The sequence below is a fragment of the Pagrus major genome, chromosome 24, assembly GCF_040436345.1.
Source record: "Pagrus major chromosome 24, Pma_NU_1.0".
In the NCBI taxonomy this organism is placed as follows: domain Eukaryota; kingdom Metazoa; phylum Chordata; class Actinopteri; order Spariformes; family Sparidae; genus Pagrus; species Pagrus major.
Window position 1 is genome coordinate 6,923,970 of NC_133238.1, and position 14,078 is coordinate 6,938,047.

At 41.5% G+C, this 14,078-nt stretch overlaps 1 protein-coding gene across 6 annotated transcripts in view; it reads right to left on the reverse strand.

Annotated features, from left to right (window-relative positions):
* The window catches only part of raph1b (Ras association (RalGDS/AF-6) and pleckstrin homology domains 1b), a 48,164-nt gene that overhangs the window by 15,357 nt on the left and 18,729 nt on the right, over positions 1–14,078 (reverse strand). For 3 of the 6 annotated variants that reach the window (XM_073462146.1, XM_073462148.1, XM_073462147.1), the window contains exons 3-8: positions 5,372–5,491; positions 4,933–5,038; positions 4,582–4,776; positions 3,057–3,490; positions 2,212–2,283; positions 438–512 (exon numbers count right to left, since the gene is read on the reverse strand). In XM_073462146.1, coding sequence (XP_073318247.1) covers positions 438–512; positions 2,212–2,283; positions 3,057–3,490; positions 4,582–4,776; positions 4,933–5,038; positions 5,372–5,491 — 1,002 coding nt within the window. The remainder of the gene's footprint in view (positions 1–437; positions 513–2,211; positions 2,284–3,056; positions 3,491–4,581; positions 4,777–4,932; positions 5,039–5,371; positions 5,492–14,078) is intronic. The other 3 variants (XM_073462149.1, XM_073462150.1, XM_073462151.1) reach the window with 3 other exon arrangements.

The window sequence follows — 14,078 nt, forward strand, 5'->3', positions numbered from 1 at the left end:
AAAAATAATACAGGGGCAAAATCCATTCTGATACGCTGTTGTGTTATAGTCTTGTAATTCAATTTTTTGGCATGTCAAATTTCTCTCAAATTGCCTCATTTATTTCTCTTAATTGTGCATTACTACATTTCCAAGAATTCTAATACAGCTCTCATTATAGGCCTGATCCTGTTGGAGAGGGTAACAGAGCTCTTCCAGTTGAGAAAAGCCAACGTCCCCTTTATTGGCTGAGAAGTTATTTTTCTGCCTCTTTTTTTTTATTAAGTAAACAAATAAATTGATATTCTGCAGCTGTTTTCTGACAGTCACTGAAGCATGGATTTTTCCACTTATACACATGCAAAGCAGAAGAGAGGCGCAGTGTGCACGGACATGAGATATCTGAAGAAGAAGAAGAAGAAGAAAAAGAAGAAGAAGCGAGTGTATGAGGAAGTCACCTTGGTCAGGAGGTGAGAAGGCTTTCCAGCTATGCTTTTCAGAATGAGCGAGGTTTCTCGGTCCAGATAGGAGTGCTTGGGTGAAGAGAGAAGAGGGGGATAAAAAGGGAGAGCAGAGGAACAGACAAAATGTAGAAAGGTCAGTGCCAGATGATTCTTGGAGGTTTATTAATTGCAGGTATTTTGATCTTTTTGTGTATAAAAGAAGCGTGGCAGAGAAGTTTCCATAAATGGAGTGCTCAGCATTTGTGGTTGTCATTAGCTGCAGCTGTGGGTAAAGAAGCAATGATTGTGAGAAGTACTGTAGATATGTACAGAGCAAACATGACTGTAATAGACTGGAATGTTCGAATACATAGTATACTGTGCATTCAGCTAACCTATAGTCTACAGCTACCTTCACAAACACACACGCAATCTCCCCTCCACACCAACCACACCTTTATGCTTATTGTGCATGCATTATACACAAACCAAAGGCTGCACACTATAGCTACCATCTCAATTATGATATTCCACCCATTAAAATGTAGTTAAAATTCTGTTGTAATTATTAGAGGCCCTGTTCAGACCTGTTATAATCATGTGTCCTGAGTGATCTGATCACAAGTGGGAAGCTCTTAGCACAGGCATAAATGCACCAAGAGATACAATCACTCCTGACCATGTCAGAGGTGGTCTGGGCCGCATGAGACCACATTCTTTTAGCAGTGAGTAAGCGAATGTGTCCGTGGCAACATAAAAGGATCGCCTACTCAACTGATGTCACCGGCGTAACAACAACGAGAAGCCACAACAACAGGCAGATTTAGCAACACGCTGTCAGATTGCCACATGGTTCACTAGAAACGGCAATGTCTCCAAACTCCCTTAAAAATCATTCAATTTTGAGTGTTGTTGAGTCAGGAGAAGCTTAAAAAAAATGCAAACAGCTACAGCAAATTCACTCTTGTCAGTCTTGGCAGTTTGGCATTAGATGCAATAGATGAGGTTGTTCCTTTCTTGTAAAAAGTATCAGTTTGTCGTGACGGCCCTGTACCAGCCCATCTGCTTCTGTGTCTAAGGTGCGTCTTATCCGCCAACATTTAGCAGCTGTTTGAAGACACCGTTTCAGATGATTTCACCATTTACACTGGAATTATAATAGAAGACTATCGTTATTATTGATGGTAAATGTGTTGAATTTTTAAACATAGAGTAACCAATTAGTGACCAATATAGGCTACATCTTTATCATCCCTGGAGAAGGACACCAGACTGCTGTAAAAAAGTGCACAATTTTGTGAGTTGTAGAGTTAGGAAAAACTTTTTGTTAAAAGCTCACCATAACAAAATCATAATTATTTGGGCCTTCTTTTAAATTTGGCAAATTTGATACATTAAGTTCTTTCTTTCTTTGTGTAAAAAACACTGGCCTTTTGTTCCAGAGATGCAAAGTCATATGAAGCACAGAAGTGAGATCTGATCATGTGGTCACTTGAGATGCAAGTTCAGATGTGTCAGGTGTGAACTGCTGACTGTCCAATTGTGGTTGGATCACTCAGGACAGATGTTAATACCAGGTTTGAACAGGGCCTTATTGACCTCTCATTTCAGCATTAATAGGCAACCTAAGGAAATCAAAATGATTTAAAAGTGACAATATTTCACATCTGTTTGAAGGTGGAAATGAACATTTCCTCAATACATGATTGCACTCCAAATGATTAACCTGCAGCCTTAAATGTGCAAAACGCACACATGCACACATACAATCTCACACTCTTGCACTTACAGTGGTCTGATCCATTTCACCCTCTCGTGAGGTGAAGTTAAGATGCCGTCTGGCCCGTCGCAGTGTAACATGCTGGGGGAATGTCAGGAGGTGCAGGCAAGGTGTGCGTGGACAGAGACCACAGGTATAGGAAAGGATGCAGACACAGATAATATGATCACATGCGGGGGGGACAGGGGACATGCAAGATACTGTGTTTAGGTGTCAACTTCTTCAGTCTTAACTGAAATACTATCTCACTTTCATGGTTTTACTTTCGTCTTCTTCTTTCTCTCGACTTTAGCTCTCCTAAAAGTTACCTAAACACACATATCTGTCATATTTACACACAGTAAATTGGTTAAGATCTTTGTCTCACAAAACAAAACTCTCAAATGCACCTTTGAGGACGCTTTGCTTTTGTTAGAGAATCAAGATGCTTGGGGAGTGAACAAAGGAATTTAGAAGTGGTAGATGTTAACATTGTAATCCACAGTTAGGAGCCTTATAGGAGATTACAATGTTTTCTTGAACACACCATCCAATGCAAAATACACGGGCAGTATTGTGCATCAACACATTTCAGGCATGCAATTTTGTTCAAATGGCATGCTCTGTGGTTAAACATGCAGGACCAGAGCCAGACTGAGGTCAATTCAGGGTTACTGAGATTTTCTTAGAAAATCGCCCCCCATAAAAGTTAATAATGCACAGCAGATTCACATTTTACTTACCTTTACATGGGAAATGTACACACAGTCTTTCGTACTGCGACTCACACACACTTTCTCATTAGCTGATAATACTAGGTCTACCTCTTGGACATCCTTGTTGTGTGGGTTTCCGTGTGTATTTCAGTGTCATACCTCTGTGCTGGTCTGGCTCTGTCCTTGCGTGCTCGGGCTGCTCTGGCCCTCCACCTCTCCACCCGCTGTCACTTTATCGATGTCCAGCGAGTCCATGCTGGATGCTGAGGCACATGCTGAGTTTACACTGGACCGCTGGGAAGGAGCTTCCTGCTCGCTGACTGCACCCACTGAGCCCGTCCTCCGGTGCTGTCCTCCGCTGCCGGACGATCCGGAAGAGGGCCGCCGCAGTGTGGTGGAGGAGAAAGAAGAGGAGGAGGAGGAGGAAGAAGAGGAAGAAGTCTGACGTGCCGCTTCATCCATGCTCAGAGAGGCCTTCTCCAGCTGAGAGGTAATGTCAGCCAGGGAGATGTTGGAGGCTGCAGGGCGGGTGCTGCTGCTGTTGCTTCGTACGGTGTTGGCTGGGGATGCCCGGGTACTGCTACTGGCACTTCCTGTTGGGGGGTTCGAAGTTTAAACACAGCTCAGATGGAAGAAGAAATGAATAGTAGATGGACAACATTTTAAACTACAACCCCGATTTAAGAAATGTTGGGATGCTGTGTAAAAACCAAACAAACTGTGTTCACTGAGAATAGTTTTAAAAAGAGTTCCTGAGCCCATTTAGCAATATCGTTTATACAATCATGTGTCTCACAAAGCAGTGGACCTTGCACCGTCTTTGCTTGTAAATTCACATTTCCATTAATTCTTCAGCCTTTCGTTGATGCCCCTTTCATACCCAATCATTATATTATCACCTGTTACCAGTTAACCCATACCTAACTGGTATGTTCTGAACAGGTGAGCATTCCACAACTTTCCCAGTCTTTCGTTGCCCCTGTGGCAACTTGTTTTAAACTTGTTGCTGACATCAAATTCAGAATACGCATATATTTACAAAAATCAATCAAGTATATATATTGTCTTTGTACTGTCTTCAATTGAGTTTTTGTGAAAAGGTGATAATAACATAATGTTTGTTTACACAGCATCCCAACATTTTCTGGAATCAGGGTTGTATATGTGATCATAAGATGTTTTTTTAGATTGACAAATTCTTAACATTACACTGCATTCATGACACACACACAGGCGATGGCAAAAAAAACAAAAAACTAGCCAAAGTGGTATAGTCATCGATCATGTATGCTAAAGACTACATTTTCCTGCTGAAAACAGGACGCTGCTAATTGTCTCCCCTCCTTCCTCCTCTGTATTATTACCCTGCATGTGTTTATTTTGTCTTTGGCTTTAGTGAAACATGTTGGAAGGGATTTTTCCCCCAATCAGCATTCTTCAACCATTGGAAACATGAGAAGAAGAGTGACATCTTCCTGTTTTATTCCAGAAAGCATTCCTCCTTTGTGTTCCATGTCCAACTATTATCCACTTATATGGAAAAAAGTAGAGTATGGCTGAAGATTCTACACAAAAGCCTTATTTGTTTACAATGAAAATATGAATGTTTAGTAATTGGTGGACTAATTGTTTTATTGTTAAAGTACAACAAGAAGCACCATCCAAAAAGCACATTATTCATTACCTCCACTGCTTCCCCCTCCACTGGTGCCTGTGTGCTTCGTACTGGCACTGCGCCCCCCAGGGGCCCGCTGCTGGCCTTTGCTTTGGCCACGAGATGTGGAATTTGGTTTGGAAATGGTATTGAGCTCCTGCTCGATGGAGCACAGGTCAGCCATCAGGGCGTCCAGGTCCACTGTGTCACCCTGGTTTAACGCCTCTGCAGGGAGCAACAGATCAGGCATAGAGGAAGAACAGAGAGCAGGCAGAGGGAAAGGGGCAAGGGATTAAAGATTTCATTTGTCTGATCTTTTTTGGATCTGTGCTGTTATTATACTGATCTGGACCACTGTCAATGAGACGAGAGAGGTCTCACCGTTTATGTTGTACATTGAGAAGCGGTAGGAGAAGTTGGCCATGTTTGTCTCCTGTCTGAGAGGAGGCTTCTGCAGCGCCTTCTGGGGCCTGCCATCATCCAGACTCTACAGAACACACACAGACACATACAATCAAAACATGAGGTGCACATATGCAAAACCCTCATTCTGATGTTACAGTCAATGTAGAGGATCTAAGCAACCATGTCTTCCTGCTAGACTCCTTGGTCACACACACTAGTGCAGACCTGCACAAATGCAAAATGTAAAGTGGTGGTGGGAGAGGAGTTGCTAGGATACAGTATAGGGAGACAGGATTAGCAGTGTTAAGGTTGCTATGGATACAGCCCCTTCCTTTCTGTCTGCTCTTCTACCTGTGTGAGTCTACATGTGCGTGTAACCAACCGCCCCCTCTTTTTTTTATGTGTGTGTTTTAACCTGTGTGAGCTTGTCCAGCTCGCCCAGCCAGGCTCCAAACATCTTGTCCAGGTCCTGGTCCTCCTTGTCGCTATCCTCCTCTGCTCCATGGTCCAGCTCATCATCTGACACCTGCTCCATCTACAAATACACACACACACACAGAAATAGAGGGAAGGGATTAGGAAATTGTCAGATGATTCTACACGTGTACACAAATTCACACGCCATCACATCACACCCACATAGCAGGAATGATCAAAAAGGAGGAAAAAAAAAAACCTTCAGCTCAGCTCATGCCAACCTCACTGCCTGTTACCATGACAACCGCTCATGGACCCCTAGCGGGCACCCTGCTCAGTGTAATCGTGGCCTGTAGTGTCTTGTGTGCTTGCTCACCGCTGACACACCCATCGTCTCCACCGCCAGCTAAATCTGAGAGAGAAGGACGCTGATGGACGTCAGGAGGTGCAGAACACCAATCAATATCGCCTAAACTGATGTACTTTCGGGATCTATAAATCTGTAGTAAATCACTACACCAGCAGCGTACCCGTGGAGAAGATATCAATCTAAGCACAGTGAACAGCACTAGCAGGTGGTATTGATGGCTGTATGAAAGATTTCCTCTGGCTATAAGGGGGTCAGTGTAGGGAGGCACAGCAAGCTGGTTATGAGAGCCCAGCTGTGTGCTGTCAAAGGTGATGACAGAGCTCCCTCTACTGGCCACATAGGAAAGTGATGTAACTGCAAGATACAGCTGTGCGCCTGGTTGACTGGATACAAGCAATCTAGTGATGCAACTGAACAGCTGATTGTCTCCAATACCAGTCAATTAATGAATTAGTCAAAAGAAAAATGATTGCCAACTAATAATGGCAACTATTTTGATAATCCATTAATTGTTTCAGTCACTTTTAAATCAAAAAATGTTAAACATTTGCCGGTTCAAGCTTCTTAAATGTTAGGATTTGTTGTTTTTCTTTGTCATTTGATAGCAAATAAAGAGTCTCTGGGTTTTGGGCTGTTGGTTGTACAAAAGCAACTATTTAAACATGTCACTTTTTCACAATTTTGACATTTTATAGACTAAACAATGAATCATGAAAATAATGAACAGATTTATCAATAATGAAAATAATCGTTCGTTGCAGCCCTACTTAATATTGACATTTTACATAGGTAGAAGAATTGAATTCTTATGGATATATATCAAATGATTAGGAATGACCAAACATCAGATATTCATGGATCTTTAGGAAGGTTTGCTTGCTTTCATTAAACAGACAAATAAAAAACTTTATAACTAATCCTATAGCACATTCAAACATGACAAGACACTGCAGATATAAATCAGTGTCAAGCCATCTAGTATAAAGTTAAAAAGCAATGAAAGAAAGAAAACTACCAGACCCTTTTCAGTCTATTCAAGGACACGCTTCAGTACAGACAAAGCACTAAATCCAAACATGAACATGGAGAAAACGGAGCAGACTTCAAGAACAGTGCAAAAACTAGTCTATTATACAATGTGTGTGACAATGTGTTGTGTCAGTGTGTGCTGACGTCCCTCCCCGTTTCTTCACAGTATTAAATTCTAGGTCAGCTAAACTGTTTTAGACAACCTGATATTAAACCAAGTGTGTCACACGGTCAACTTTTTATCTACTGTTTAATCAGCACCAGAGTGCATGGATCAACTGTACTTTTCCCCTAAGAGCGCTTCCATCTTGGTACACGCCAGTGCCCCCCCAATACAGTCCACTCAGATGGAATATTCCCGGGTAATCCCATTGATGTTTTCAGGGGGTGTCATTCCCACCCATTCACCACGCTCTATGGTGTCAGTCACTAGTGGGGACTGTACCAAACCAGGATTAACCCCCGTGGTGACCCCTGTTCTTTTGATCCAGCAAACTGTGTACGTGTGGCTTGATGTGTATATGTGTGGCTTTGTGTGTCTAAGCCTTTACTTACTTGAATACTTGAGAGCAATGTTGAGTCATGCTTTGTTGTTAGAGGGTGATAAAAGGCAGGTAATAAAGCAGGCAGTAGGTGAAAGGCAATAAAACAGGCTGCGTTTGGCAAAGTAAACAGCTATATGATAGTAAAAGCATTACAAATCAGTCAGCTGAGGACAAACGCACACACAGCAGCTGAGGGACGCTTGTTTCAGACCACAAGCAGTCATATTCCAGATAGTACATGTGCTCAGCTCCTTAGATTTAAGAAATATAATCTCGCAATGTCCCATCCCATCCCATCCTTTATGTCTCTACAACTGCTATTTCAAGCTACAGCTGCCACTCTTGTGTGTGTGTGTGTGTGTGTGTGTGTGTGTGATGGAGAGTTTTTACTGTTTTGGCATGCATATCAAACAGATGAGGAACATGGACTTGTCATCTTGTGGAGGAAGATGGAGTATGTAAACAAAAACAAGTCAACCGAATGTGCGTGTGGGCATGTGTGTGTGTGTGAAATTATATCCATGCAATCATGTGTGGGAGTCAGAGCAGGAAATGGCCAGGATGTGCAGAATTCCTAATTTCCCTCATGGCCTGTTCCTTGGCAGGAAACTCCAGCTGTCCTTCGGTTTATCCGTGCCACTTTACTGTGGAGGGGAGGGACTTGTGGGTGAGAGGAGGGTCCTTTAGGTTGACCCTGTGGTTTACCAGAAAATGAAAAAAGTATATAGTTTTTCATCACTGAAATTACATGGTGCCATATTACCGCCACAGAATTATTTGTCTGTTTTGCTACCCTCAAACGTGGCTCCATATGGGGCCCTTCGGTCACAGACATATCCATTTGGGGGTTCCCCAGCATGAAAAGGGTTGAGTGTCCTTGCTATAAGGCATGACATCATGCCTGGCTGGAGGCAGACAGGAAGAGGATATGGCTAAAATCAAATGAGCTTGCATTGTGTTTGCCAACACTCTCTGAGGTGCTTCCATATGTAAATACACCAGCCAGAAATGAGTCCAACTGCAGGACACTTTTAACAGCTGTGTTTAAACATCAACAAGCCTGCGGCCTTTCCCAAAAGTTAAACACACACACACTTTGCGAGTAGGTGCATACAGAAATGTGTATATGCTGAAGGTGCATATACAATGTAACTGCAAGAAGAATAAAAATGAAGCAAACTCACGAAAACAAAAAGCTCTTTGAAAATAGCCCTGCTGCTGTCATTCTAATGGAATCACAGCCTTGAAGGCAGATGATGCTGCAGGTTTAAGTGAATTACCACCTGAGGCCCTGCTTTTAAGCTTATGGAGCATGACCTGAGAGAGACACAGGGGTGTGTGTGTGTGTGTGTGTGTGTGTGTGTGTGTGTGTGTGTGTGTGTGTGTGTGTGTGTGTGTGTGTGTGTGTGTTTTCACAAATGGACTGCGACAGGGATCATCGCAAACCAAACGGCAGCCTTGGCCTTTTCCCCCCCTGATACTGCACGACCCCTCTCTGTTGTCTGAGCATGACCAGCACTCATCGGTCTCCTGTGACTGCCGGCTGGCACAGAGGTCTAGAGTGAAATGTTACAAGGTCAAAGGTCTTTCCGATGGAGTCTCTCATGCAGTTCCTGCTGATGCTGCAGTGCTGGCAAAAGGAGATGAGGAGTCAATGGAAGGGAAAGGAAGATGAAAAGTGTGTTCTGGGAAGACAAATCTTTCTAAATCTTAGAGAAAGCACAGTGGGCTTCTGGTGCTGAGGAAGATGAAGATGAAGTGCTGGAGGAGAAAGAGGAGGAGGACACGTCTATCTTTAGACTAAGTCGTTCATATCAGAGTGTCAAGAGGATTGGAAAAGGGAGTGGTATGAAGACTAGATGTTAAGTCGCTGAGAAGAAAAGTGTCGAATAGTCCTCTATAGTTCCTACTCCAAACAATGAACTCTGAGACAAATGGTATCCTGCTGAATATTAACTAAAATTAGGCTGTATGTCAACTCACAGGCTACAGATGTATTTGATCTGAATTATGCAAACTAATTATACTACTAATTTATAAAAAAATAAAGAGTACCATCACTTAAGGCAAGAAAACACAACCTTGTTGGTTTAAAAATGAACCCAGTGACTTCTTGTCACATGTTAGGTCACACCTCTTGGAATGAATGAATGCTGCCCGAGTGCTATTTTCACCCCACATGTGACAAACATATGTTGTCCCTCCAAGAGACGTTTTAAGCTCATTCACAGCATATTTATCCTCTTTGGAAGCACATTTTCAGCAGTTGATCCATCTCAAATATTAAGGACCAATAGACTTGTCCCAATAATAACATTATTGATTTATTGTACACATCTTTCTCATGAACTCATCAATACATGCACATGAACGATAATTTTTCGGACCTTCATATTGCACATTGTGTTTACATGCATTTTTGTTAACATAGCCCAGGAGTCCATTTTAATTATTGTTTTGGTTGTGATGTTTTATTTTATTTGATGTCTTATTTAATAGGATATTTTTATATTTATGTCACACCCCAATTCCAATGTCTGAATATTCTTAAAAATGTTAAATGTATTGCTCTTTGAAAGGGTACTTGATATCATTTATTGCAATTCTTTCTGGGACAATATATCATCAAACAAAAGTAGTTACCATGAAAGGCCTAGGGACCAACTTCAAATGCCTCTGTCACAGGCATTGGCTAGGGTATTCCCAAAATGTCTGTGGGTTGAGAGGAAACTCGAGCAACCAACAATTACACAAACTCCACACAAAACAAAGTGTGAGGCAACAGTGCTCACCAATAAAAAGAAAAGAGAAAGAAGTAGAGAGAGAGAGAGAGAGGCCCTGAGGAAAGGGAGAAAGACACGCAAATATCTGGGTGTGACGGAAAGATTAAGGGAGAGTGCTACATGACATCATAGGTCAGATTAGGTCACCATGGCTCGCTCCCTAATTCAGTTTGCATGATGGGAACAGAGCACAGTTGTTCATTTGGTTCACATTAAGTTGAAATCTGGCATGGACAACCACAACTTGGGTGATTCACCACACTCACTTAAGTAGCTGTACTCATGTTTTGGGTAGTTTGTGTATTGGTTAATACTGCAACTCACTTACTTTCCAGTCACTGTAGTCACAGTAGTGGGAAAGTGTATTCAAGAGAGTGCGTCACTTCCTGTGTGATTTGGCTTTCAGCCAGGTTGAGGGCTAAAAGACTTAGGTAATGTTTGGAAATGTCATATTTATATTTCGACGATTCATATGAAAGAATGATCATTATGAAAGAAAGTCCTGTTTATTGGACTGAATTTTAATTACCTTTGCGAAAATATATAAAAAAACATCTAAGTGAATGCATATAAGAGACAGGAAAACAGGCCCCCTCTATAATGCTGAAGCCATTCAGTGACTCTTTCAGCACCTCCTGCCTTGTTCCCAGCTGACATTCAAATGATGAATTGCTTCTGACATTAAATAAAATCCTTTCATATTTAAGTCACACAGGAAATAGGAGGGCTGGGTTGTGGAATATGACCTTAGCTGTGTAAACACTATTGTGGCCAGATACTCCTGCTGCGATGATGACTGAGTGGATGTTTCCATCAAGAACTTCAAAATAGACTATTTTGGGACCAAATACGACACATTTTGTGTGTGTGTGTGTGTGTGTGTGTGTGTGTGTGTGTGTGTGTGTGTGTGTGTGTGTGTGTGGGTGTTTTAGTGTGGTACTGTTGCAATGAGGATTGTGGAGGTTGATGGAACTGGGCGCTGGTCCTTTGGCTCTCATCATCTCCACCTTGGAAAAATGGTGAATTACACACAAACATCCAAAGCCACCTTGTCCTGCAAGCTATTTTCTTTTTCCCTTTACAAAAATAACTTGCAAATGTCTGACACCTCTCTCTAAAAATATTCCTGACACATCATACCATCAAATGAAAGCAAGCCAAAACAGAGATTGTTCAGGACTGGATATGGAGCTATAAAACAGCTTGGCAATTACAGAAACTCAGTGAACCATTATGAGGCCTGTGTAGAGCGTCATAGTGCAAATGTAGCGTGGGAATTCTTGAGAGTTTTGTGGGACACAAATGCTCACACTGACAGGAGTTGCCGGGGGCAGATGCAGACAGACAAAGCGCAAACAGAAAACATTTAGCATACCAACATGACTAGAAATAGCTCAAAACACAGTCATTCACCAGGTCAACGAGAGACAATTCAATTCATGTAATAATGCTCTGAGTGGGAAACTCTACCAGGCACACCGTAGCTACATAATATCTTTTAATAGCAAGCAAAGCCGCCGTTGTGTATAGACATATGTAAATACAAACACACAAATATTTTCATGTAAGTTCCCTGGTGAAAAATTTCCTGGGTAAAAACCAAGCATTTGTTGTGCCTGAAACTGCTGCTAATTTGAACATTTTTAATGACATGATTTCAAATAAAAAGAAAACTACATGTTAAGTTGCTGGGCTTGATTTACATAATGTTTTACATCACAGAGAACTTGGATTGCATTCTGACCTTGAAACATCATAATTAGCATGGTTCCTGTACGGCCCAAGACATAAAGGCTCTGCATCAACTCTGATTAAAACGGAACAGAACATCATTGGTACCCATCTATTGAGCATCAGCGATATTGGTGAGTTGAGGTGTATAAACATAGTCCAAAGGGTACAAAAAAACAACCCCCACCCAAGACACAGTCTGTTCACCCTCTGCTTTGCTCTCAAATACATAAAACGCACACATTTTCACCTCCTCTCTACTCCTGACCTCCTTTCCTTCTCTTTCTCATGTCAACCCATCATCTGGTACGAAACTGTGCTTCGAGCCTGACAGACTATGAATCACCTCTTACACATACTTGTGTCTGATTGTCATCATAAACCCGCAAGGTCTATAAACTCAAGCCATAAAACACACACTGAAATGCCAAGTGTCAAGCTATCGTAAGGATGTTCTGTGTCATAGCGAGGCCGTTTAAAGCCATTATACACTTAGGAGCTTGTCATGTGATCTGGTGTGCGGCTAGACAGCGAAAAGAAGGCGTCTGTCACGAATGAACATTTATTGCTGCTCTCACATGTTTAGTTTCACTGCCTTTGACACAAAAAACAGATACAATTTCATTGTAAATGTGCGGGCATGTAATAACGGTTATTTCCAGGCTCATGTTTTCAGCAAAGCCTGTGGTTATTCGCTCATTTCCGCTCCCATCCCTTTTTACCCCTCTTGCCTTGCCTTTTTTCCTGGTCAACTCCCTTCATGTATAGATGTTACACTGGGAGGGGAGCAATGGAGACCAGGAACTGACGTCAGTGTGTCAAATAGACATTTATGCAAGTCGAAAGACGAAACTGGCTAAAAGCTTGAGCTAGCGGCGCCAGTAAAAGAACTCTTTGAAGGGAGCAACTAGTCGGCTGCTGTCCAAAGTCTGACAGGGCGGGGCAGTCCACCTCAACTGACCTGTAGTGACCACTGATGTCTGACACAAAAAATTACATAATTCTGTGTGTGTGTGTGTGTGTGTGTGTGTGTGTGTGTGTGTGTGTGTGTGTCCTCCATGAGTGAGAGATGTGGGATGGATCCTTAAAGGTTAATAAAAAACAAGCTTGAGACAAGAAGAGCGGAGGTTTAAATTAGGGAGAAGGAAACAGGGAAGGGGGCAGGGAGCTTAAAGCTAAAAAAATACCCATATACACTACAAACCATCAATGGATGATTTTCAGAGACACACATGCTACACACTGTGTCTGCATTAGATTATTGTCAATTGAGGCTTGTGTCAGGTACTTCTCCGGGTATATTCACCAAATGCCAGAGCTAAATAATAAAGGCTGACCAATATATCTGTTGGCTGATATTATATATATCAGTCAATATTGGTCGATCACAGATATAAAAGTTGTAAAAGATGCTTGGTGTAATTTACAATTATTAAATTCACAGTGAGTTGTGCACTGATGGCATTTTAGACAATATAGTTTATTGTGAACTGTAAGATATCCAGCCTCCATTACTTATCATAATGTAACATTTCTTTTTTCTGTGCAGCTAGATTAGGCAATGATTACAGGATATTCACAGTGAATGTCAAATTGCACTAGTTTGGTCCCAAACACTGTAATTTAAATATTTTGTCAAAAGCCAACACAAAGTTGTTGTTATGCATGTTCTCTGAGGAGACTACATCTAAAAGCCTGTTCCCCCTCAAAGTAAAAGTCCCAAATTGGAGTTGAGCTGCAATAATTAATCAATTAATAGATTAGTTGTCAACTATTAAATTAATAGCTAACTATTTTAATAATCAATTCATTTCAATTCATAAAAACTTCTTCCAGCTTCTTAAATGTGAATATTTTCTGGTGTCTTTACTCCTCTATGACAGTAAACTGAATACACTGATCGACATTTATCACCATTTTATGACATTTTATAGACCAAACAACCAATCAAATAATCAAGTAAATAATCAACAGATTAACCTACAATGAAAATAATTGTTAGTTGCAGCCCTAGAAGTTTTCCTTGATAGTATCTATATTATTTTACAGCAGCAAAAAGCACTGCATCAAAATGAAAGTAAAAATGCTGCCAGCTCTGCTGTGGAGGGGATTCGTCAGCACTCGCACAAAAAAAAACATCAGATAGCAGCCATCTTCTGCAGACTACTACAACCATGGACGTGTGATTCTACAATGCTGCAATCAATGCAAGTCCCTATTTCATGATATCATCATTAACATTGTTAT